General features: G+C 35.3%; 1 protein-coding gene across 6 annotated transcripts; it reads left to right on the plus strand.

Annotated features, from left to right (window-relative positions):
* The first annotated feature begins 820 nt into the window (after positions 1-820).
* On the plus strand, positions 821-25,883 carry LOC18447692 (shaggy-related protein kinase epsilon). 6 transcript variants are annotated; one of them, XM_088848413.1, is made up of 14 exons: positions 821-1,090; positions 1,169-1,211; positions 10,926-11,192; positions 11,777-11,869; positions 12,241-12,300; positions 12,403-12,675; positions 12,832-12,906; positions 19,701-19,757; positions 19,848-19,988; positions 20,449-20,499; positions 20,604-20,699; positions 23,241-23,324; positions 24,582-24,684; positions 24,812-25,883. In XM_088848413.1, exons 1-14 carry the CDS (start codon positions 1,035-1,037, stop codon positions 24,868-24,870), a joined length of 1,458 nt encoding a protein of 485 aa, XP_088704539.1. In that variant the 5' UTR covers positions 821-1,034; the 3' UTR covers positions 24,871-25,883. The 6 variants fall into 6 exon arrangements, with proteins under 6 accessions (XP_088704539.1, XP_088704538.1, XP_088704543.1 ...); XM_088848412.1 differs by having other exon boundaries at positions 25,354-25,883; XM_088848417.1 differs by lacking the exon at positions 1,169-1,211 and having other exon boundaries at positions 11,758-11,869.

Raw genomic sequence — 25,883 nt, forward strand, 5'->3', positions numbered from 1 at the left:
TAAAAAAACCCTTTGATTGATCATCTCGACATCGAGATGTATGACCATGAAAAATAAAAAAGATTTGAAGTCTGATAAATAGTGCATTTTACAACATATTATCTACACCGTTCATTTTCAAGATTTTCATATGTTTACAAATCTACTTGATTTTAACCATTTTTGAAATTTAAAATTTTATAATTAAATATAAAAATAGATTTTGAGATAATCTTAAGAACATTTTACATCAAAATTATAGACCATGATAAAATTTGAAGGTGCACCTAACCTCTACAGCTATGGAAGCATCCGTATGCCAACCACACCTTCTATATATTTGAATGACGTTCAGGTCCCATAATTATTTTTTATTTTTTTGGATAATTCAATGGGAATGACGAGCCCCTACCCACTTTTTTGAAATCGTTAGTGGCTTTAAAATACGTTAGGTGAGAATAAAAATCTAGATCTTAGCTCGAGTACAAATGATACTACCCGACCCGACCCGACCCAACCTCACCTCTACGCGCCCCTTAATTTCGCTTCTTTCAATAGGAGCAAGTACTCGAGGGTAATTTGTGTTGGGTCTTTTCGTCATTTAGAGTAAAAGTTTGACCATATTTTGCCTATTTTCTACTCTTTTATAAGCTTGGAAAAAGGGAGACAGAAATGCCCATTTCTTTTTAATAAAAGACTTAATTGAATAGTAATTTGCACTGGATTCTAAGTCATTTAGATATAAGTTTGAGCATATTTTGCCCATATTCTGTTTCTTGACAAGTTAGCCATAGGGGAAACGTAGAGGCGTATTTTAAAGAGGAAAAGAGGAGAGGGAGAAGGGTAGTGAGAGAAAGAAGAGGGAAAGTAGGGAAGAGAGGGAAAAAAGGGCGGTTTTCTAAGAGAGTCAGGAAGAGAGGGAAAGAAGGGCGCGTTCTCTCTCTCTCTCTCTTTCTCTCTCCCCATCTTGGAATGGAGGGGCGGAGGGTTGCGGTGTTGCAGAGGAGAGAGATTGTGTGGTTTTAGAGAGAGAAAGTTTGGAGAGAGAGCCATGCATGTTATGCGACGTCTCAAGAGCATTGCTTCTGGTCGCTCCTCCGTCTCAGATCCTGTAAGTTTCGCATTGTAATTTCATTTTCTATCTCTAAGTCACAGACAGTTTGTGAGGCTCTGGTCCGTGTTTTGTCAGGTTTTTCACATGGCATTGGCATTTGTACGACTGCTTTTTGATTGTATGTTTTTTCTTTGCCGTTGTTTTGTTTTAAAAGAATTCCTACTTTCCTTTTTCTTTTCTACTGCATATGACAGATGAATGAAATCTAGGTTTTGGTAAAATGGTGACTTCAAAATGGATTTGCACTTGGCATTAGCCTCTTTAGGGTACCATCGTGGCCCTCTTTCTGTATATATGTGTCATTTTGGGCATTGTGTTGGATCCTGGGGTTTTCTGGGTTTTAGTGTTTGATGCATTGTAACTTGGTTTTTTTCATGTGGTGGTAGAATAGAATGTGGTTCTGCTTTCGCTTTTACTCAAATGTGGATTAGATTATTATCAATTTGATGTTCCTTTTCAATCCATTCGGGATTTTTTGATTGAGAAGGTTTTGGTTTCTCTATTTGTGGATGCTAGTTTGGATTGATTATTCTAATTCTATTGCTTTTAACATTTGATACTATTTGAATCGGGATTTGTGCATATCTCCGCATAGTTTCTCTTAGACACCAGTAAATGGGAATTTCTGGGGTATATATGTATTGGGTTTTTTATTTCTGGTTTTGACTTAATTGCGTTTTTTTAAGTTTGATTCAATATGTGATTGGGTCAGGTTGTCTAAGCTGATTTCCTGGAAATGATTGCATGCAAACCTTTTGAAATGAAACATTTGTGCCTAAAGATTAGACTATAAACTCCAAATAGGCATTTTTTTCTTGCCAAAAAGTCTTAAAATTCGAACTTCTAATGACATTTTCCCTGTCATATTCTATTCATGTGTCAATTTTTTTGAAAATTAATTATTAAAGTAATTATTTTATCTGACGAAAGTGATTCTATTTTTTATTAAAACCTAGAAAGCTTTAGGCCCGCAATAAATCATTCAGGCCAAGATGCTTTCTATGGACCTCTTCATTGGCTATGCTACCAGCTATTACATTGCTCTCCATCGTTCTCTGTGTCGCATGGATACTGACTTAGAGTGACATGTCTACTACCTGTATAAGGTGCGTATTACTTTGGCATGAAAAGCCAATACAGCAAGACATGCCTATGTAATCATTATTTTGAATAAAATGGTTGTTTTTCTGATACACATAATATGTTTTCCTTCAGTCTAATGCAAAAGACTAAGTGGCTTGGTGGTAGATTGTTGAGCTCCAGTGAAAGAGACATGAAAGTAAAGCTCAGCTATGAGATTTTCATAATTTATTTCACCTAAATCATCTCCACATGTCGACATGTATCTGATGCAACACCAAGCCCCAGATGGAGTGTCGGGTAACACTGACGCAACATGACTTTCACTAACTGCATAAGTAGGAGAAATGATGATGAATATTGTCAAAATTTTCTGAAGTCCCCAAGAACTTGGAGTCTAGTTTGTTGACTATGGAACTTCATTGAGTGAGTTCCCTTGTATTTGGGTTTGGAAAACCGAAAACTTGATTTTCTTGTGACTCATTGATATTCGGCCTTGTGAAGGCTCATGTATTATGCTATAATGAATTTCAGGTGTGTCAAATAAAAGTCACATGTGATGGATGTTACAGTTAGTGTGATTTGTTGTTGAAGTTGTGAATCCAAGAAGTTTCACATGTCTCTACGATTCATTTTTGAAAAAGAATGTCTCTACGATTCATTCTTTAAAACGAATGGGCTCTCTCGTTCTCCTAGCCTGCTCTATTTTCCTCAATGTTTGATTGGTATGTATCATTTGGAAAGCTTCATTCTTCTTACTGTTATTGCTTGTAAACCTCTCATTCCCTCTACTCCAAGAACTCCTACGCTCTACTTCACTTTTGACAAAATCGATGTCTTGGGATTCCAATCGTTGCAAGTTTGCAACTACTAACAACCAGCTGGTGAGTTTGCATAGAGGTTTCGCATAGATGAAAATCATAAATTATGTAATTATTACATTTGATTAGTTAGGAATTTTAGGATACTGTTAACGGGTCTAGGGGCCTTTGTATCTTTACGGAGTTGTGATGGTTGAGTGAGAGTGGTGGGGAGATTGGTAGCAGTTTGAATACGGTTGTTGTGGGTCGAGTATTGATTTTTGAAGTCTGGGGGTTGGAGATGGTAGTCAAAGGCTGGGAGCTCTCAAATTCAGAATATCTAGGAGTTGATGGGTGACTTCTAGCTAATTGATATGAGAGTAAGTAATTTCTATAAGTATGAGGTAATTGAGGATCGTATATTCTAAGGTTTTGTTTTTTATTTTTTATTTTTATATCAACCCTGGTTGTTGGACATTAAGATGCGCACCAGTGAGGATATCTGAATTATCAAATGCTTGTGGGGGTGAAATTCTGGAGTTGGCCAATGTAAATAAGTGGGCTACCAGAAAGGTTACGATATCATAGAAAGGACTCTTGTATAGGAACAATTGGGATTTGTTAGGATTTGTTAGTGTTGGAATCACTAGATGGTTTTAGTGAACATTGATATATGGATATATTGTGGCTTCAGTTGTTTTTTTCTATATTTAGAATGGTTTATGTTTGATTATGACTTATTCTATAATGGTTCACTTGGACGCATTGTTAAAGATCTGTTAGCTCCTGAAATCTGCAGTTGTCTACTGCTTATGTTTTCTTATGAAAGATATAAATTTTCTAGTTATTGCAATATATCTTTTGGGATAAGGCTTTGATGATGATGAATTGTTGCAATAGACCTTTTGGTAATAGGACTGTTTGAGGCCATTTTGAAGCAAAATAAAGTCACTAGTAGTAGTCGTTGTGGTTGTGGAGCACAATACTATACTGCAGTCCCGAGAAAGTGAAGCCCCCAAATTTCTACCTTTACAAGGGACTTTTTTTTATCTGAAGCTGTTTTTCAAGGGTCCCTTTTGTCACCCCAAGTAGAATAAATAAAGAAATAAGTCAAGATAATTGCCGAAATGCTGCAAGAATCAATGGAACTGGCTACCATCAAGGAAAGCAGCTTTAGATTGAGTTGAAAATTGCTCAGACCCCTCAAAAAGAGAAAAGGAGGACCTTGGATTGATGCAAGACAAAATTAATCTAATTTTTTATTTTTCTTTAATTTTAAAAGATCTATATTTCAATTTCAGTTTTAGAGTTTATTTTTGTGGTTATGAAGTTTTTTACATATCCTAGGATTTTTCTTTTTATTTTTTATTTATTTAATGGGTTACTATTCACAAGTATTACTCACGGGTACTATTCATGTGTTACTATTCACAGGGGTAAAATTGTCATTACAAGTGTCTAAGTTAGGACTTTTTGGGTCATTTTAATTATTCTATGGACATTTAATGTCTTTGAATATTATTTTATAATATATAACAAGTGGCATAGCTTTGAGGCATCATTCCAAGTGATTTTCAGAATTGAAAAAGAAACCCTAACTTGGTGTGAGGAGGAAGCCTAGGTTTCTCCAAATTTTACTTGTGTTTGGCTTGTTTTCTTGTTGATTTTACTGATCTTCAATTTGCCTTACATCAAATTGGTATCAAAGCTAAGGTTTCCTTAAACAACAAAACTAAGAAACAACAACCAAGCCTAGTTTTTGCTGTTTTTGGGCCAAGTTTTGCCAAATCAGCCTAGATCTTGCTATTTTTAGTGAGTTTTTGTTGATTATCCATCTAGGGTTTGTGATTTCGGCAAATCCTTGGCAGCGAGAAGGGACTATGGATGGGGGGTTTCACATATCTACTTTGTGATCCCAAACATGAATGAAGAACTTAAAAAGCAAGTTCAGCAGCCGGTGCAGTAGTTTGCAAGCATCATTCATGGGCAATACGATGATCTTCCTGCCTAAGAAGATGTCGAATACCACCCTTTTCATCTTTTGTGTTCCGCATGAAGAGTTGAGTGAAGAGGAAAGCGATAGAAGATTTAGGCATGGGGAAGATCACTCTAGGGTTTTTGATTTGGACATTCTTGATTTTGACGCAGTTTGTATTGAAAAAATCAACGAGTTGTGGATTGGGATCTACCATCAATCTTCAATACATACTATAATGATGATCAAGGTTATATAGATGAAGAACAAGACTTGTAGGAGATCCAATCTGTAATGATGATCAATATTTTGTGGTTAAACAGGTCTTTTATGTGGAAAAAGATAAAAATCTCAAGGATATCGAAGAGGTGGAGCCTTCAAGAGATTTCAGGCGTTGGAATCAGAATAGCGCAACAGAAGTGTGTTCGACTCATAAACCACAAATTGTGGGCCCGGTTTCAGAGAGCAATGAAATGGATGTCCAGAAAACCTTTAAAGGCTAGAAAATTGAGTGTGAAGTTTCTTACGCAAGTTTACAAGCGAATTCAGGGATAGCCAAATTTGATAAGTTTTTGTCAATTCCTTACCATACATACTAGGATCCATTTATTAGGGATTTATTCTTACCACAAATAATATTTGAACCAACAAAGAAGAAGAAGTTGAAGAAGGTCGTTTTGATGTTGAATTCATCCTAACTCACTTCAAAACTCGAGGATGAATTTTCTCCAACCAAGGGAAAATAATACAGGACAAAATTATTCTACTTTTTAGTTTTTGTTTAATTTCCAAAGATGTATGTTTCAATTTTTTGTTTTAGAGTTTATTGTTGGACTTTTGAAGTATTTTAGGGATTCTAAGGTTTCTCTTGTTATATTTTATTTACTTTTCAGTGGTTAGGTACTATTCATTGGTTGCTCTTCATAGGGGTAAAATTGTCATTACAAATTTTGTGTTTAAGTTAGGAATTTTTGGGTTATTTTAATTATTGTATCGACATTTAATTTTTTGAATAATAAATTATAATATATTAGAGGTGTTGGGGCCATTCCCTCAGAATTGAAAAAGAAAGAAAAGGCTTGGATAATGATGATGATGAAAAAGAAAGAAAAGCTTAGTCTTTTGGAACCCTTGGGGTGAGGAGGAAACACTAGGTTTTTCCAAATTGTGCTTGCGTTGTCTTGTTTTCTTGCTGATTTCACTGTTCTTCAATTTGCCCGACATCAAATTTGTATCAGAGCTCAAGTTTCCTTCAACAACAGAATGGGAAACTATAACCAAGCCTAGGGTTAGCTGATTTTGGGCTTGGTTTTGCTAATCAGCCTAGATCTTGCTGTTGTAGTGAGTTTTTGTTGATTATCTATGTAGGGTTTGTGATTTTGACGAACCCATGGCAGCGAGAAAAATCTTTTGGAAGAGAGGTTTTCGCAGATCCATTTCGTGATCCCAATGATGAAGAAATTGAGAGATACAACAAACTGGCAAGTCCAAAATTTTGGCTCAATCAGATGTCAGATGACTCCAATATGGAACTTTGGATATCTTACTCAGGGTGGAGGGGGGGTATCACCCTTTGAACTGCCAAATATACAAAGAAACTCCCCTGAAATCTTTTGCCGAATATGCTGAAACTCTTATAGAAGAAAGACACAATTCTCAGGGGCCTACATCTCAAATTTGGGGTCGATCCGATGTCGTGAAGTACCATTTTTTATGCAACATTTGATAGACCGCCAAAGGACCACCAAGTTTTTACTGAAAGTGCATATCGTGGGCATGGGAACAATTTCCAACAACGTCCAAGTTTTCTTCATCGAAAAGAAATGGCCTTAACTCATGATTCTTATGGCTATATGGAAGAAGTTTTATATAGAGCCGAGGCTATAAACAATCAAATTAGAGCCCACCTCAAAAATTTCACTAGAAGAGGTTGTTTTGATGCCCAAATATTCTCAAATTGATCATCTTGACATCAAGATGCATGAGAAAAAAATGGATTTCAAGTTTTGGAAATAGTACATCTTGTAATGCATTTTTGGAATGTCAATTTTCAAGATTTTCAAGTTTTCATAGATCTGCTCGATTTACACTATTTTTTGAAGCTTTAAATTTTATAATTAAATATGAAAATAGATTTTAAGGCTATCACAAAGATTTCAAGTATTGATACCACATTTCTCGACACTATTTGAAGGTGCACTTTACTTTGATTTTTTAGAGCCTCGGCTCTATACAAACTGCACCCATATATATATATAGGAAACTACTGAGATTAGCCTACAAGCTCATATGAACATATAAGCCTAACGGCCCAGATTGAATCTGAGCCGATCTGACGGTTACAACCTCATTTCGTGTTTGAATTTTAAATTTTTTTATACAAATTCAAATACCATCAAATAATAGGCATCCATTCTTCTCATCAAGGTGCACCTAATAAAAATATTTAAAAAATTATTTGTAAAAAATAAATTGACCAAAATACTCCCGAAACATTTCAGGGGTATTTTGGTCAATTTTTTTCTTGCAAATTATTTTTTTGATATTTTTATTAGATTCTTTTATCTTTGAAGAACACACGCCTAAAATTTCAAGTTATTTATATTCGTAGAAAAAAAAAATTAAAATTACAATACGAATTGAAGTCACGATCGTTAGATCGGCCTAGATTCAATTTGGGCTGTTGGGCTCATATGTTCATATGAGCTAGTGGGCTAATCTCAGCATTTTCCATATATATATATATATATATATATAGCTTTTTGTTTCATATATATATAGATATATATATATATATATATATATATATGTATATATATTATTGATGGACGTGGTCGAATCGAAGAGAAAAGTGGGTGATCAAAAGTGCGTTTTTGTATAACATTTCCTATGACCCCGATTCACTCCCAGCTCAATATCTTGCAATCTGTGGGGAGTTTTGAGCTCAGATTTTACAGGAACCTTCTTCAATCAATCCCCTTTGCGTCAATATAAGTCGTTGAGGATTTTCGACCTGATTTAGGGGGCGAATTCTACAGAGAAGTTCACCAAAAAGTGAAGACTGCTGAAAATGGAGAAAACGTCAAAGGATTTGATCATAACTCCATCAATTTTGGGAGTTTTTGATGTAAATCACTCTCCCAAATGTGGCAAAGATGATCCTCATGAAATTTTGGTGGTTGAATGTTGAAAAACGGAAAATAAGGGATGTATTTTCATGAATTCAGTGAAGCATGGGTTATGTTTTAAATACTTGTTGCCAAATGAAAAAATTGATCATAGCGTTCTCAATTCTTGAAGTTTTTATCTAAATTTGGCACAAAATGACCATAACAACATTCTCCACAAAATTTTGGAGAAAATTTGAGCAAAAAGTGGATGTGAGGGAAACTCATCAAATTGGTGGAAAATTAATAAGGCATGGGAAAAAGGGGGAAAATTGTTGAAATTACATGACTTTTGACCCCCGAAATTGTCAATTTCCTGCTTAGCCCGAGTTTTCCACCCTTGTTTCACTTAAACTCCACCTATAGGCCCTAACTTTAGTTTTCCACCCTTGTTTTACATAAACTCTGTATAAACCCCTCTTTGTTAAGGGTTAGAAAGTTTACTTAGCCATCTTCCTTTAGAGAGGGAAACCCTCCTACTCTCTTGCTTAGAGTGAAAAAAATTCCCAATCACCTAATTGCCCTCCCAAAAATTTAAAATACCAAAATACTGCTAGAAATTAGAAAATTCATAAAATTCCCAAAAAAATTCATCAAAACCCTAGGATCCTAAAATTACCCAAACTACCCCTAGAAAACCTTAAAAACCGCAAACACCAAAGAGGGAGAATTAAAGTAGGAAAAGGGTCAAAAAGTTAAGTTGATTTGGATCGAATTGGAAACCCCAAACCCCTAGGGATTTTTTGGATATTTTAATTATAGTTAGGGAGTTATAGTTTCAAGTTATATTTAAGTTAGGACTTTTTGGTCAAAAGTTAATTATATGGACAAATATTGTCCAAAACAATAATTTTTCATTATAAATAAAGGCATGGATGGGCTGGAGAGTCATCCATGCATTCCTCTTTAAGAAAAGAAATACTTTGTCTTATAAAAGAAGACTAAGGCTTGAGCCCTAAGTAGGAGAAAACCTTAGAGTTTCTCCAAAATTGCTTGTGTCAAGGTGCTTCTTGCTGATTTTTTTTATGTTTCTTTGAGTTCTTCGTATGGTCTATGAGAGAAACCTAGAACGAGAAAATTAGTTAACCCACTCTCTTCTACCATAACCCTAGTGTGAGAAATGAATCAAGGTTCCAAAATTACCCTTAGCCAAGTAGCAAAATTCGAAAATTACCCTAAAAAAATTACCAAAATCCCAAACATTCCAAAATTCCAAAAAAGTTCCCAAAGTTCAAATATCTAGGATAATTCCAAATTCTCAAAAGCAACAAGGAACTAGTCTAAAACACATTTCTACTAGATCGAGGGCATCCCTGATATCATATAAACTGGTGGTCTAAGAGGATCAGCTGCACCGATTTGGAATGCAATGATCCAACCAATTGTAAGTAAATTTTTTTTTTGTTCTTTAGCAGAATTGAAAGTTGTTGTTCTTTATTGTGTGCCTTCTTTGGTTTATTTTCCTTTCAAATTGGAGTTACAAAAATCCCAAATCACACACACATGAAAAATGGTACACAAGGACTTTCGTTTTAGCAATTGTGGGCTCTTTGCATTTTCAAGAATGAGTGATTATTGATAGTTATCAGTGATTAAAACCATGAATTGGATTGGGGCTCGCTAGGGTTCCTAGCTGAGCCAGTTCGACTTGGCAGAGTTTGTGAAAAAATAACAAAAGGAGGTTAATATTTGGTAAGACTTTAGGTGAGTCCCTAGGTTCGCCAGGTTCCCAACCTAGTTAACTAGAGGTGACTCGGAAGTCGGCTTGGCTATTTTTAGAATACTGATAATTATGAACCAAAAGAATAGTAGTTAGTGTTTTAGGCATTGTTTACAACACAGGAGTTAGGCTTTGCTCAATGAACCATTTAGTAAGTCGATTTAGGGTTCACCCTGTTAAACTCACTGAGTTTGGAAATCAGCATTTATTTACTATTTATTAACTAAAAATTGAAGGCTTGATGTTTATTAAAGAATGAAGTATAAACGGAAAAAAATGTATATTTTTTTATAAAAATAAATAATACCAAGCTTCATCAACGCTGCAGTGAAATTAAATCATGAAGAGCTACATACGTAATACCAAGAATCTGCTGAATGTTTATGTAAATTTAGAATACCGGAATGAGGGTAAATTTTCAAAATATTAGTTTTTGGTCAACAAACTTTTACATTTTCATTTTGGATCATGAAGTGTACCATGAGCCTTTTGATGTCTCTCCTCCTTGATCCAAAGAGCCTTAAATATGATATCTTGATATGTATTTTAGCAAGGTAAGCCTAACTATTTCCTGTAGTTGTTTTTTTATCATGCAGTTCTTCTGCGTAACAGATTGAAGATGTCTATTTTTGGTATGAATGAAAAATGTGTTGCTTTGAGACAACTAGAAAAACAAACCCATTTTGTTTTTCCTAAAGACAAGCATGGATTCATTGTGTCATTAATTTGGCATTTCAAATGAGTTGTGCTCGTGAATTAATTAGTTGCTATGCTGGGTTATTTTCATAACTTTGTTCAGCCTCTGGATGAATTAAATCTACGAAACGTGTGTCCTTATGACTTAGGAGATTCTTTTGTGTCCTAATGAACTAGGAGAGTTTAGTGAACTATTTTCTGGCAGCTTTTATTTTTTGCTGTTGTACTTGTTTCTATAATGTGTAGCTTATTTTTGGTTTAAACTTTATCACAATCTTAAGGTGATTTATGATTAACATTAGTGTATCAGGATGTCATGTCTTGGTTAGATGTCTGCAAGCCGTCTTTAAGTCATTTACTGTGTATTAGAGTTCTTTTCTCTTGTCTTCACCAGGGTGGGGATTCCAGTACAAAAAGGGCTAAGTTTGCCGAGGAAGCGGAAGGAAATGTTCCTGGGGCACCTGATACATTTGAAGATACAAGTGCAGCCTTAGGTCAGCATATGAATTCTAAGTCAATGGAAGCTAATGCAACTGATGCAAGCGCATCAAATGCTGTTGTTCCTCTGGGAACAAATGAAAATGTTGGTCTTGATCAGCTGCCTAAGGAACTGCATGAAATGAAGATTAGAGATGATAAAGCTAACAGCTTGGATCACAAGGTGAAATATTATCTGATGTGCACCTCAGTTTTTTCTTTGAAAGTATTACTGCAGTGATCTTGTCTTCAGTTTAGGGAAACTATACTAGAATCTAATGGATTACAGAAAAATGACAACCCAATGGGTGATCAGTATGCAAAATGATTGGTGTTATGGAGATAACCACTGGGGCCATGTCTTGTTATGGTGGGTCTCACTCTCCATCACTATCTGTCATTGCATCATATGGATGGCAATTGAGAGTGGGACCCACTAGTAATGCTTTCCCCCCCAGAGGATTACTGTCTCTGTTTCTTTGATTCAGATTAGGGAAAGTATACTCGAACCCAATGGTCGTTGGGAAATTTATGACCCATTGGGTCATCAGTCTCCAACGAAACGATAGGGCATTATGGAGAGAACGATTGGGGTCATGTCTTGTTCTTGTAGGTTCCACTCTCCACTGTGGATCATTTCATATTATGGTGTTTTCACGATGGACTACGGTTTTGGATTTTAATACACTCTCCCTTCTGATTATTCTGGGATTTATGTTTACCTTTTAACTTTCTTGAGTGTTCTATAGTGGTTAATGGCTCATGCAGGATACAGAAGCGGCTGTGGTGAATGGTCGGGGGACTGAAGCTGGCCATATAATTTCAACGACTGTTGGGGGCCGTAATGGTCAACCAAAACAGGTGGAATGCTTTTTCGCTGTTATGCTTCTTCCTGTGATATCATCTCTGGAACCTTTGTGTTTGATACATTTCTTGTATGCTCATCATCATCATTTTAGTCTTTTCTCCGTTAATTGGGGTCAACTACATAAATCCTGGTTCTCCATTCTGCTCTATTAAAGGCCGTATCCTTAGTGAGGTCATAAGTCCCCATATCATTTTTTGTATGCAATAATTGTTGGAATTAAAAGGAGGGAGAAGGAAAAGATACAAAGAAGAAGGGGGGGGGGAAGGGAGGGAAGATAGAACCTTTATGTGCATGCTATGATATTTCTTGTTGCATTCAAGCTTTTCTTTTTAGTAATATGTGGTTGTGCATGATATCCTGGCAGACAATCTCATACATGGCAGAACGTGTAGTAGGCCATGGTTCATTTGGTGTTGTCTTCCAGGTATGGACCTTAACTTTTCTGTTTTATATGTGCCTTATCATTTTGCCTTTGTTTCTTTATTTGTTATATTACTGAAAAATAATTGCATACCTTATATTCCAGGCTAAATGCCTGGAAACAGGTGAAGCGGTTGCTATAAAGAAGGTGCTGCAGGATAAAAGATACAAGAATAGAGAACTTCAAGTTATGCGCTTACTTGACCACCCTAATGTGATCCGGCTGAAACATTGTTTCTTTTCAACCACTGAGAAAGATGAAGTCTACCTTAATCTTGTAATGGAATTTGTATCAGAGACTGTGTACAAAGTTGCCAAGCACTACAGCAAAATGAGCCAACGGATGCCCCTTATTTATGTGAAATTATATACATATCAGGTGATCATATTGTTGAAATACAATCGTTTTCTTCAAGTGCATTGCAAAGTCACCATATTCTTGTTTATCGAAAAAAAAGGCACCATATTCTTAAAACATGTTTTTTTTTAATTAAATTTAGTGCTGCTTAATTTTACTGAACTCTTCCTTGAGCAGATTTGTCGGTCGCTTGCTTACATTCATGGTGCTATTGGTGTCTGCCATCGTGATATAAAGCCGCAAAATTTATTGGTGAGCTGACTAAATCGCTTATTCATTTTTTTGTCATTTTTACTTTTTTTTTTATGACTAGGGCCATAGTGGCATTAGGGAAAATTTACTAAGCTTGTTAGGTAGCACACTGTATATTTGCTTCCTAGTGAGCATTCACTTTCTGACCTATGTGGGATGGTGGAGGTTGGATTTGGGATAATTATGATCGTTGCATGATTGTAAAAAGGGTGGAATAAAGATATTTGTAGTGAAGATTCTCAATATACTTTTTCTAGTAGCTCATTTTGGTATAATTTGGACCCTTAGGTGTAGGAACATTAATCTAGGCAAGTGATTTATGCGATCAATCAGGGTAACAGAGTTGATAAGGTGAGTTGCTGAAGCTTGTAGTGATTTTCCTCTGGTCCCTTCCATGTGGAAACACTTTCGATGCCATTCTGGGTTAGCTGAAAGGCTTCAAGTTTAAGCGAACATGTGAACCTTTTCAAGAAAATGAGAGATATAAGGAAGTATTTTTTTGAATGTGTTAACTAGATACAAGGAAGTTCTGTTGAAGCTTTCTTTCAGCATTTCCTTAGAGAAGCTTAGAGTCAAAATTTCTAGCTAGGGTGAGGGTATCTGGTGATGGATTTTGTGTGGTATCTGTGGCCTAAGTATAATTCTATGGTTTGGGATGTACCTCTGTTATTCCTTGTAATTCATCAATAAAATTTAATTAGACAATAACTTTTAGTTTACTTGTAATCTTCAGGTTACTTTAGTTTGTTTATTGATTGGTGCACATGTGCCAGTATTATCGTAGTCCTACTATTTTTCTATGACAAGGTGTTGGTATTAATATTTGAACTTAATTTCAAACAATCTAAGTTTTTATGCCCCTGTCCAATTCTGAAATTAGCTTTCTGCTCTTGGTTTAAAACTTTGAATGGATTGTATGTATGTATCCTCCTGTTAATTAGATACTCCTAAATTCTATGTGGTACTTTGAAGAAAAGAAACAAAATTGAGGAACACGTGGAGAGAGGATCAAGGAAGGATGGAATGTTGAAAGTAGAAGTCCTCGTTATTTCTATTCACGTTTCGTTCTACTCTTCTTCCCTCATACAAACCTTTGTTTCTCTCCCCTCGTTCTACTTTCCTTCCATTTGATCTATTTGAAACTGTCTGCCCCGTGGTGTTGCCCCTAGAGAGAGATGGGTTTGCATTGTGGTGTCTTGATCCTTGTTTCAATCTTTTAGAGAGGGGAAGGGAAGGGGTGGGATGGTGAGGAGCAAGAGGAAGGGGAGGGAGGGAGAGGGAGGAGTGGCTCTAGTTTTGTATATGGATCCATTGCACGAGCTCATAGGGAGGGGATTTGGGAGAAGACAGCAAGAAGGGTGTCTACATTCCATGTATTTTGTTTCTCTTTTCTCACTTCTACGTAGTTTATTTTGTTTTGTTTCTTGTGTCTATCCACCTAAGTGCCACATGGAAACCGATTAAATACGACTGTAAGGGTTGAACTAGGGGTAGGAAAGTAATTCTAAATTATTGTATAGGTGCATAAAGTTAATTTTTCCTTCTCTTTGTCCCAAATGAATTATTGGTTTGTTTTGGTTGATTTTAACATGATATTTAAAGGTTCTTTATTTCAAAGTTTTTATTTCTTTTGTTTATTTTTTATTTATGCATGAAGTGAGAGACTACTTTACAATTAGCTTGATACAAATGACAAATGTTTTATAACTCAGCTCAGACCACGGGCTCAGCCCTTTCCCCATATGCGTTTGGCTCTTTGACTTGGCGAAGTAGTGTGGACCTCATAAAAACCATGAAAAAAAAAACGAAAACAAAAACAGAATCCCAAAATATGAGAAAAATAGGTCGGGGAGAGAGAGAGAGAGAGCTCTTTTTAGGGAGGAGAGAGAGAGAGAGAGAGAGAGAGAGAGAGAGAGATAGTTCGAGGGGTTAGTTGGCCTCTAGAATTCGGGCCAAGTTACTTGTCCGGCTGAGTCCTAGTCGGAGTGGACTTAACAGAGTCCTGGTACACTGCTTGATACTTAAGAATGTAGGAACTTACAATGGAGGGAGGGACTTCTACCTGACTAAACCAAATGGGTCAGAACATGGCCATTTGATTGGCTTTCCATGTATATATTAGGTAGGACTCCTCCATGGCACTGGCAAGCTCATGGATCTCTAAATATTATAGTATATGATTGTATACTATGAGACCATTTTATTACAAAGGGGTCACTATCACTCCTAGCTATTAGATGTCAAATTGGATGGCTTGGGGTGTGTCACGAAGTTTGATAACTTTTTTTTTTTGCATGTTAGAGTCCAGTCAATAACACATTTATAACCAGCCAATTTAAAATCTAACACACAAAAGTGATTGTGTTCTCTTTGTATATTTTCCTTATAATATTGTGTTATGCATTTGATTTTGTTATTTTTATTTTTGGGGGTGGGGTATAATCTCTCCAAAACAAAATCTTAGAGGAAGTTATGAATCTGGATTTGTATAAATTTGGCCCTTCTAGATGCTACGAGCTTGGGAAATGAAAGAATTAAGAGTATAATGAAGGTAGGATTTAGCATACTGGTGTGTCAATTTTCTTGTTTGGATTTAGAGGGATCAACATCTTGAGGTTTTCAGGGGTTTCACATGGGTGCCAAACGCAGACATTTGCTCTTCTTATTTATGACAAAAATAATTTTTATATGGTCAATTTCATATGCGAAACCAATGGTTTAAAACGCGGATCGATGACCCGGATCGGGCACCTCAAAAACCGATTTGGATCGGTGAATCGGCGATCCGGATCGGGAATCGGCTGAGTAAGTCGGATTAAAGCTTCAAAAAAATCCGAAAAAATTATTAAAATTCATTATAAATGTTGTTTTTTAAGAATCCAATAAAAAATGAGGGTACTACATTATTAACTTTCATTTTTTTTATCAATTTGTGAATATTGAGATGTTCTTTCCCTGTATAAACTTATTTTAACTATTAAATTTGTATCACATAAAAGAAAAATCATAGAATTATCATGGATAAAATATATAATTATATATGGACTATTATAAAGAGTAGACTAATCAATGAAAGAATGGCCATTAAAATCTCGTTTTGGCGAAAAACCCTAACCCGCTAAAAAAACACAAACTATTACAGCCTAACTAACTATAATCCAAAATTATTACAACCTCACTAATTATAATATTATATACTGAAATTATAACTATTAGTTTACATTTTATAATTATTTTATTAGACAAATAATAACAAATTAAAAATGTTTTATAATATTATCTAATTTAAAATGTATTATTGACAACTGTATGAAAAATAGTACATTACATGATTTATAATGTAAAAATTCATAAATAAAATAAAAGATTTGGTTATCAATGTAAAAATTAATAAAATGCGTACAAATTTTGGAAATAACACTTCAATTTTTCAAAAATTTATTTTTTTAGGTTTCTATAATAAATTTAGTAAAAGAGATTGTTAGTAGCAAGATGGAGATTTCAAATAGAATGCACTTTTTTTTTTTTTTATACCTTTCATATTATTTACGAAAATAATTATACCACTATATACAACAAAAATTAACTGTTATATAAAAAATTAATTTTTTTATTATTTTTTAATGTCTTTTATATTATTTACAAAAATATTTATATTTATACCAACCACTATATACACAACAAAAATATTTATATTTATACCGACCACTATACATACAAAAAAAATGTAACACATGCCCAAAGGGATTCGAATACAACAAAAATATTTATATTTATACCAACCACTATATACCAGTGTTTTTAAAAATGGCGAGTCAAACCGGACTCGCCCGGTTCGATTCGGAAACACGCGTGCCCGTGCCGGTTCCAATAAAAAATCGGGAACCGCCCGGTTTTAGAGTGGAACTGTCGGTTCCCATCCGGTTCTATCCGGTTCAGCCCGGTTCACACACGTAACGCATGACACGCACGTGCGAGCGTGCCCCACGCACACTCACACGCGCACACGTATGTCCAAGCGCACGTGCAAGCTTGCCTCACGCACACTCACATGCGCACACGTGTGTCCAAGTGCACGTGCGAGCGTGCCCCATGCACACTCACACGTGCACACGTGTGTCCAAGCGCACGTGTGAGCATGCCCCACGCACTCACACGTGCACATGTGTGTCCAAGCTCGTGCGACCGTGCCCCCCCGCACACTCACGCGTGCACACGTGTTTCCAAGCACACGTGCGAGCGTGCCCCACACACACTCACGTGTGCACACGTGTATCCAAATGTACGTGTGAGGTTGCCCTAATATTTTTACACACATTTTATAGTTCAGATTGCATAGGTATTTATATACCAAAGTTGAATACCCATCTTTCGATGTGGGATAATTCCCAAATATCATTAAATAAAACAAAATGTAAATATAGTCTATTAATCAGCAATTTATAATCACATGTAGTTAAATGGCTTGATGGTTATGACTTTGATTTTTTTACTTGAGGTCCCAGGGTCGAATCCCCTTGGGCATCCCCATCGGCATGTGTTGCATTCGAATCCCCTTGGGCATGTGTTGCATTTTTGTTGTTTATATAGTGGTTGGTATAAATATAAATATTTTTGTAAATAATATATAAGACATAAAAAAATGAAAAATAAAAAAATTAATTTTTTATATAACAGTTAATTTTTATAGTGGTATAATTATTTTTGTAAATAATATGAAAGGTATAAAAAAAATAAAAATAAAAAGTTTATTCTATTTGAAATTTCCATCTTTCTACTAACAATCTCTTTTACTAAATTTATTATAGAAACCTAAAAAAATAAATTTTTGAAAAATTGAAGTGTTATTTCCAAAATTTGTACGCACTTTATTAATTTTTACATTGATAACCAAATCTTTTATTTTATTTATGAATTTTTACATTATAAATCATGTAATGTACTATTTTTCTTACAGTTGTCAATAATACATTTTAAATTAGATAATATTATAAAACATTTTTAATTAGTTATTATTTGTCTAATAAAATAATTATAAAATGTAAGCTAATAATTATAATTTCAGTATATAATATTATAATTAGTGAGGTTGTAATAATTTTGGATTATAGTTAGTTAGGCTGTAATAGTTTGTGTTTTTTTAGCGGGTTAGGGTTTTTCGCCAAAACGAGATTTTAATGGCCTTTCTTTCATTGATTAGTCTACTCTTTATAATAGTCCATATATAATTATATATTTTATCCATGATAATTTTATGATTTTTTTTTTATGTGATGCAAATTTAATTGTTAAAGTAAGTTTATACAGGGAAAGAACATTTCAATATTCACAAATTGATAAAAAAAATGAAAGTTAATAATGTAGTACCCTCATTTTTTATTGGATTCCTAGAAAACAACATTTATAATGAATTTAATAATTTTTTCGGATTTTTTTGAAGCTTTAATCCGACCGATTCAGCCGATTCTCGATCCGGATCAGTTTTTGAGGTGCTCGATTCGGGTCACCGATCCGCTTTTTAAACCATTGCTATATACACAACATAAATACAACACATGCCCAATGGGATTCGAATGCAACACATGCCGAAGGGGATGCCCACATGCCGAAGGGGATGCTCAAGGGGATTCGACCTTGGGACCTCAAGTAAAAAAATCAAAGTCATAACCATCAAGCCATTTAACTACATGTGATTATAAATTGCTGATTAATAGACTATATTTACATTTCGTTTTCATTTACTGATGTTTGGGAATTATCCCATATCGAAAGATGGGTATTCAACTTTGGTATATAAAATACCTATGCAATATGAACTATAAAATGTGTGTAAACATATTAGGGCAACCTCACACGTGCATTTGGATACACGTGTGCACGCGTGAGTGTGCGTGGGGTACGCTCGCACGTGCGCTTGGACACACGTGTGCACGTGTACACGCGTGAGTATGCGGGGGGCACAGTCGCACGTGCGCTTGGACACACGTGTGAGTGCATGGGGCACGCTCGCAGGTGCGCTTGGACACGCGTGTGAGTGTGCGTGGGGCACGTGCGCTTGGACACACGCGTGAGTGTGCGTGGGGCACTCTCGCACGTGCGTGTCATGCGTTATGTGTGTGAACCGGATGGGAATCGGCGGTTCCACTCTAGAACCGGGCGGTTCCCGATTTTTGGTTGGAACCGGAACGGGCACGCGTGTTTTCGAGTTGAACCGGGCGAGTCCGCTTCGACTCGTCGTTTTTTAAAACACTGTGCGAAACATTTGTTCTCATATCTTCCTCTTTTTCATAAATCATAATGGGTGCCGTGGCATGGCTATTGGACATGCTTCACTTATATTTCATGGTATCACTCAATGGCATGACTAGTTATCCTGAACTTTAGATGGTACTTTTGTCTATATTAAGGACTTGAAATGCTTTTATTCACATGATATATTTTTTATGCTATGGGTAGTTTTATGATTTCTTTTCCTGCATGGGTTTAAAAACAAAATACTTAAGCTCCATGGATATTTTTTAACTAAATTACAAGTTTATTGTGATTCTACGGGTATAATAAGATTTTTTGTCCGATTAGTCCTCCTAGTTAGAGACATCATATGAAAAGCTAGAATTGAGGTTCAACATTTTAGCTACAGAATGAGATGGCAAATGTGGTGGTTGGCTCTGTAGTCATTTTGAGTAAATTTATAAATTTGTCCCTTTTATTTTTTCCAGAAAATGTGAGCTGTGGTCGTGAAGCCATTGAAAAAACAGGACTTGTTTCTCTTACAATTACTGTATGCCATGCAGGTTAATCCCCACACTCATCAACTAAAGCTTTGTGATTTTGGAAGTGCAAAAATGTTGGTGAGTAGTTTACTTATTGTCCTTGAGGATGGTTCCCTTTTTTCTTATAACATTTATACAAGAGATTTATCTTTGTACTTATAATTACAGGTTGCTGGTGAACCTAATATTTCATACATCTGTTCCCGGTATTATAGGGCTCCGGAGTTGATCTTTGGAGCTACTGAATATACAACTGCAATTGACATGTGGTCTGATGGTTGTGTCTTAGCAGAGCTGCTTCTGGGACAGGTTGGCATCCCTTTTGATCATTCGAGTGATAGATTGAACTAGTTCTTTTTGAAAAAATGGCTCACATCAGAAAGGCTATTTACAGTATATGATCAATTGTTATAAAAGAGTGTAATTTTGGCATGGAATTTGGGATTTCAGTATGTAGATTGCTCAGGTTAATTGAAGAACTATTATGTGAAATTCCTTTATAATTAAGATTCATTTTTCTGAAAATTGACTGACAACCTTTTTCCTGAAAATAAGAATCACTATCTGGCAAATTTTTTCCTGACAATAAAAATTACTTTTATTACTCTTGTATACATGCTTTGCCTTGTCATAGTTTCCTTTGTGTTCATAATTTGTAAATACTTCTTCTAGCTGTGATGTTTTTTTCTCTGTTATATACATTGCTGCAGGCATTGTTCATTGTTCTTCGACTTCTTTGTCTTACCTATTTGAATTCTTCCACATGCAGCCTCTCTTCCCTGGAGAAAGTGGTGTGGACCAGCTGGTGGAAATTATCAAGGTCCCATATTTGTTCTAATGATGTTCATACCACTTTTGAGGAATCATTTAACTTTGAATTGCCTAGTGGAGCTCACTTTGAAGTTCATATTTTTGGCTTATTAGGTTTTGGGTACTCCCACAAGAGAAGAGATTAAATGCATGAATCCAAACTATACAGAATTCAAATTTCCACAGATTAAAGCACATCCATGGCATAAGGTTAAGGCTCCCCTCCAACTGCCTATTATTCTGTTTAACAGTTCAAATTTTCATATACCTTGACACAATCACCGGTTGCTGCCTTGCATAATGCACTGTCAGTGCTTGCTGTGTTGCAAGGTTAACTAAATTGGCCTGATGTCTCCCGGTGCTTTAAGTTGCTCACAGCAGCTTGCATCAATTTGGTTTGGGGGGTGTCAAATTGATGTCTTTTTTCTAACTTGGGAACTTGTTTGGGGGTGGCAATCCCCTCACAGAATCTTGCTTCGGTGATCCCCGAGCCTGAGCCTGAGCAGAGTTTGTTCCCCCTCATCAAGGATCTCAATCACTATCTTATAGGAAACTTGATCCCTAACTAGAAGGGATCTTGTACTAAAGGGATCTCGATTATATGGAAAGAGGATCATAACCCCACTGAAAATGGGCGTGTGATTACGATTTGAATGATGTTGATCACAGGGGTAACTTTTTTTAAAAAAATTGAATTTTGAACCCATTCTCTTTGGCTTCATGACAAATTTCAAAGTAACGGCCACATGACCATTTTATTTTCCATTTTCATGGTCATGGTTTGCATCAGCAGTTGAAAACCTATGATGCCTACTCGAAATCTCTCGAGCCAGATCAGACTGGGGTGCAGGTCCCTGCCCCTGGATGGTCGCAACTGGGAATTGCTTGGATTATCCAGAATCAGGTGGTTCATTGTACTGTATTATGCCATTCGATTCCCAAGTTCAGTTCTTATTAAAGCCTTACACTTCCTTTTTTCGCAATTACAATGAGACTTTCAGGCTTTAGAGTTCTTATTGTGAATGTGTATAAATGCCAAAAAAGTGAATAATACACTTTTCAGTATTTTGAATATCAATTTAGAATATATATATATATATATATATATATATATATATATATATATATATATATATATATATAGGGTTTGTCTAGAGTTAACAACCCCTCAAAATACAAAGGTTCAAGCTAGAAGGGGTGTGATGGGTGTATTTATCAAAATAATCATTACTTTTTTATTATAAAATTATTTAAATAGGTCACTTTACTATTAAGTAAGGGTAAATTTGAAATTTTTACAAAAGTATAATGGCATTTTGAAAGTTAGTGTCTTGAAACTTTATTTGTAGAGTGCCTTTGTCTTTTAGTTAAAATTTCAAATTTACCCCTTATGGAGATGACAAAAGTACCATTTGTCTTGTAGTAAATTTACAAAATTGCCCCACAAAAGTATTTTTTTTTTAAAATAGACTACAAAATTAATAAATCCACCCTTCACAACTCTCTCTATCTTGAACCTTTGTGAAGTTTAGATTATCATATATATATATATAGGGGAATGATTTCATGCAACGGTTGTAGTAATATAATGCAACCATCTTCAAAAACCATGTTAGAGACATTTGTTTGACACAAATTTTTAAATGTATACTCTTTTCATTATGAAGAACAATGACAAAAAAGAAAATTTTGAAAAAATGTTCTAGAAAGTTTTCATTCTAGCCCAATTAATATAAGCTGTCCATTTTATTGAGATGGTTAGATATAGGCCTCAGAAGGATTTTTTTATTCCCTAAATTTTTATATAGCGTTATCATCATTAGATTAATAATGCTAAAAAATAAAAAAGTGATTTTGAATTTGTTAAGGCCTAGATCGTGAAATTCACCAAATGGATGGTCAAGATTCCTTGTTGGATGGGTACTTATTTTGATCATATCTATGGTGCAAATTGGAATTTTGTTTTCGTAGGATTGATTGTGAGGATGAAGAAAATGTGCGTGCAAAATTTGGGGCAATACAAATGCCAAAAATATGGTTTTCTAGAGGTGTGGTTGTATTATACTACTATACAACCGTTGCATTATATCATTTCCCATATATATATATAGAGAAAAGTTTATACAGAGCCGAGGCTCTAAACAATTAAATTAGAGCCCACCTCAAAAATTTTATTAAAAGAGATTGTTTTGATGCCCAAATATTATCAAATTGATCATCTCGACATCAAGATGCATGGACATGAGGAAAAACTGGATTTCAAGTTTTAAAAATAGTGTATCTTGTAACGCAATTTTGGACTGTCAAATTTCAAGATTTTCAAGTGTTTATATATCTGTTCGATCTACACTATTTTTGAAGCTTTAAATTTTATAATTACAAATAAAAATATATTTTAAGGCTATCACAAAGATTTTCAATATTGAAATCACATTTCTTGATACTATTTTATGGTGGGCTCTAATTTGATAATTTAGAGCCTCGGCTCTCTACAAAATGCACCCATATATATATATATATATATATATATATATATATATATATATATATATATAAAGGTGCTTCCTAAGCGCTTCCATATAAATATGTACATATCATGCTGCTCCCAGGTTGCATATTTAACAATGCTCCCATTGTAGCCATGGGTTGATCCCAGTCTGCAGCTTCCAACAACTTTTTTCTAGCATAGATGATGATATTCATCTTTAACTGCTCAACATTAGGTCATTTGACTGATATTGATGTTCCCAGGTTTTTCCTAAACGAACACCTCCAGAAGCAGTTGATTTGGTATCAAGGCTGCTGCAATATTCTCCCAATCTGCGCTGCACAGCTGTAAGCATGCTCTTCATTTCGATTTTACTTTATTGGACTTTCTTTTTAGGGCAGTTATTATGTTTTTCACTGAAATTGTGTGAGTGATCAAGTTTTTTCTTGTTTCGATGGCTTTTTAGCTTTAAGGGGCAATTTATATTTTATTTTTTTTATTTTTCTTGTGGTTTCTTCTTAGAGCGCTTTCGGGTATGTGTGAATTCAGTGTCTTCAATTTTGTATGAGCTAGTTTTATGATAGTGAACTTAATTTTGTCAATACAGCTGCCACATACATGGGCAAAATTGCATCAGAAGAGTGATTTCTTTCCCATATGAACATAGCCTACCTATCACTCTCGAGAGTGATTTCTTTTCCTTTGAAACATAGCCTATCGAAGCACTTTTCTCAGCCTCCCCTCCTTTTTGAGTCCACAAGACCACAATCCCCCAGAGACTGGAGCCTCTAGTGTGATAGACATATGAAACACCGGAGAAATCTACTTCCCTATTCATAGTGGCATTTGAGGATATAATTAGTGATGTAGGGAAATTGAAAAAAACAGTAAAATCAGCAAGGAACAAGCACAATTCAAAGAAACCTAGGGATTTTTTTCCACACCTGAGCTAAGGCACCAAAAGTATGAATCTTTTTCATCCTTCTTTTGAAATTCACATGGAATGATCCCTATAGGCCTCACGCACCTCTTAAATAATAATATTCAATATTCAAGGACAATAAATGTCCATACAATAAGTGAAATGACCCAAAAGTTCTATGTTAACCACAAAATTTGCAATGACAATTGTACCCCTGTGAACAGTAAAAAAATATATAAAAATCCCTAAAAAATTTAAAAACCTGTAAAGAATAAATATTATAATTAAAATTGAAGTATACATCCTTTGAAATTGAATAAAATTAAAAATAAGAATAATTTTATCCTGCATCATTCTTCCTTCGTTGAAAAAAACTCGTCATTGAGTGTTTTAGTAGGCTAAGATAAATTTTGCATTAGTTTCATAATTTTCTTCAACCTAAATGTTATGTTTTGATTCCTTGGACTGGTAGTTTATTGGTCCAATCAAAATACAATAATTATGCATTGAGTTGGGGTTTTGAAATCAATTATATATTCATGAACAATTTTGAGAAACCCACGAGGAAAGGGCTTTTGAGCTCTAAGCCCAATGCGACAAGCATTATTACAAAAGTGGCATACTTGGCATGTTCGATTTGCAAAGCATGGAAACTTAATTTTGTTTCTTTTTGTTTTGGCAGCTAGAGGCCTGTGGACATCCCTTCTTTGATGAGTTGCGGGACCCCAATACACACTTGCCCAATGGACGCCTGCTTCCCCCCTTATTTGACTTCAAGCCCCAAGGTATTTAAAATTCTCGACCTTCTCAGATTTATTTCTTTATGTTGGGCTAATACCCTTCCTTTTCTTCTGTCACACAATAGAGAAATAATGTTTTTTTTTTCTTTTTTCTTTTCTTCACGGCTCACAGAGGTATATAGAAGAAGCTTTGGGCAATTGACACTACCTCCCTTATGCAGATTAGAATAGGATTGGACGGGCTATGAACTAAGGGAAAATGGAAAATACTTTCATAAAAGGAAAAGTATTTTGTAAAGCCGGGGCTTTTATATGGCCACACCTCAAATCTTGCTATTAAATGCAGTTCTAGCACCAGAAAACCTGCAAATTATTCGTGGATTTGAAAAAAAAAAAAGAAGAAAAGTTTTAAATCCCTAAAAATGGTCCTTCATGTTGGGACACTTTTCTAGATGGTCTGTTTCAAGTTTTCACTGATCTGAACTATTTTTGGAACTTCAAATTTCACAATCAGTGACAAATAGATTTGCAAACCACATCCAGGTGTTTTGCTCTGGGGTTCTTTGGTGCGGCCTCACCAAAGTTTGTAAAGCTGTGGCCTTCCAAAACCTGTCTTCCTTTATAAATTAGTTAGAAATCATAATCATCAAAAGGAATTGGTCAAAAATCGCCATATTCAAAATGTGGTAATGGAAAAACGTCATTTTTTTACAGAGTTGGTCGGTGCTTGTCCTGAGCTGCTCCAGCGTCTTACTCCAGAACATGCTTGGAAATAAATTTACTTCTACCAGCAGGGTAAAGTTCTTGTGATACTATTCCAAAGAACATGGATGTCTTCATACTTTGGAAGCAGGACCCCTGCTAATGTTGGTTTATATCACATCACATGGTGAGCATCCCAATTTTACTTCAGCTCCTATGCTTAGGGACAAAGGGGTGTGGATCTATTGACCAAAGTCGAGCACTGTTTTTCCACGTCCGAATGAGGTGTGTGCCCCAAGTTCAAGCCTTTCAAATGAGTGCGGTGTATTTATGCCATTCTCTCTTTCCTTTTCTTTTCCTTTTCATTTTCAAATGTTATCGGTGGATTTATGCTCGTAGATTGTGATGTATTAGAATGTGTTTTTATGTAATGTGGTTAGAATGTATTCTGCAATGTACGCTGAGAATGGCTCGGGCCTCACCCTTTTGCTTATGTATTTGTATTAATTTGAGATGGACGAATGAATCTCCCTCACCCTGTC

Source organism: Amborella trichopoda, chromosome 9, assembly GCF_054954075.1.
Source record: "Amborella trichopoda isolate Santa Cruz 75 chromosome 9, AtrichopodaSantaCruz75HAP2 v2.0, whole genome shotgun sequence".
In the NCBI taxonomy this organism is placed as follows: Eukaryota; Viridiplantae; Streptophyta; class Magnoliopsida; order Amborellales; family Amborellaceae; genus Amborella; species Amborella trichopoda.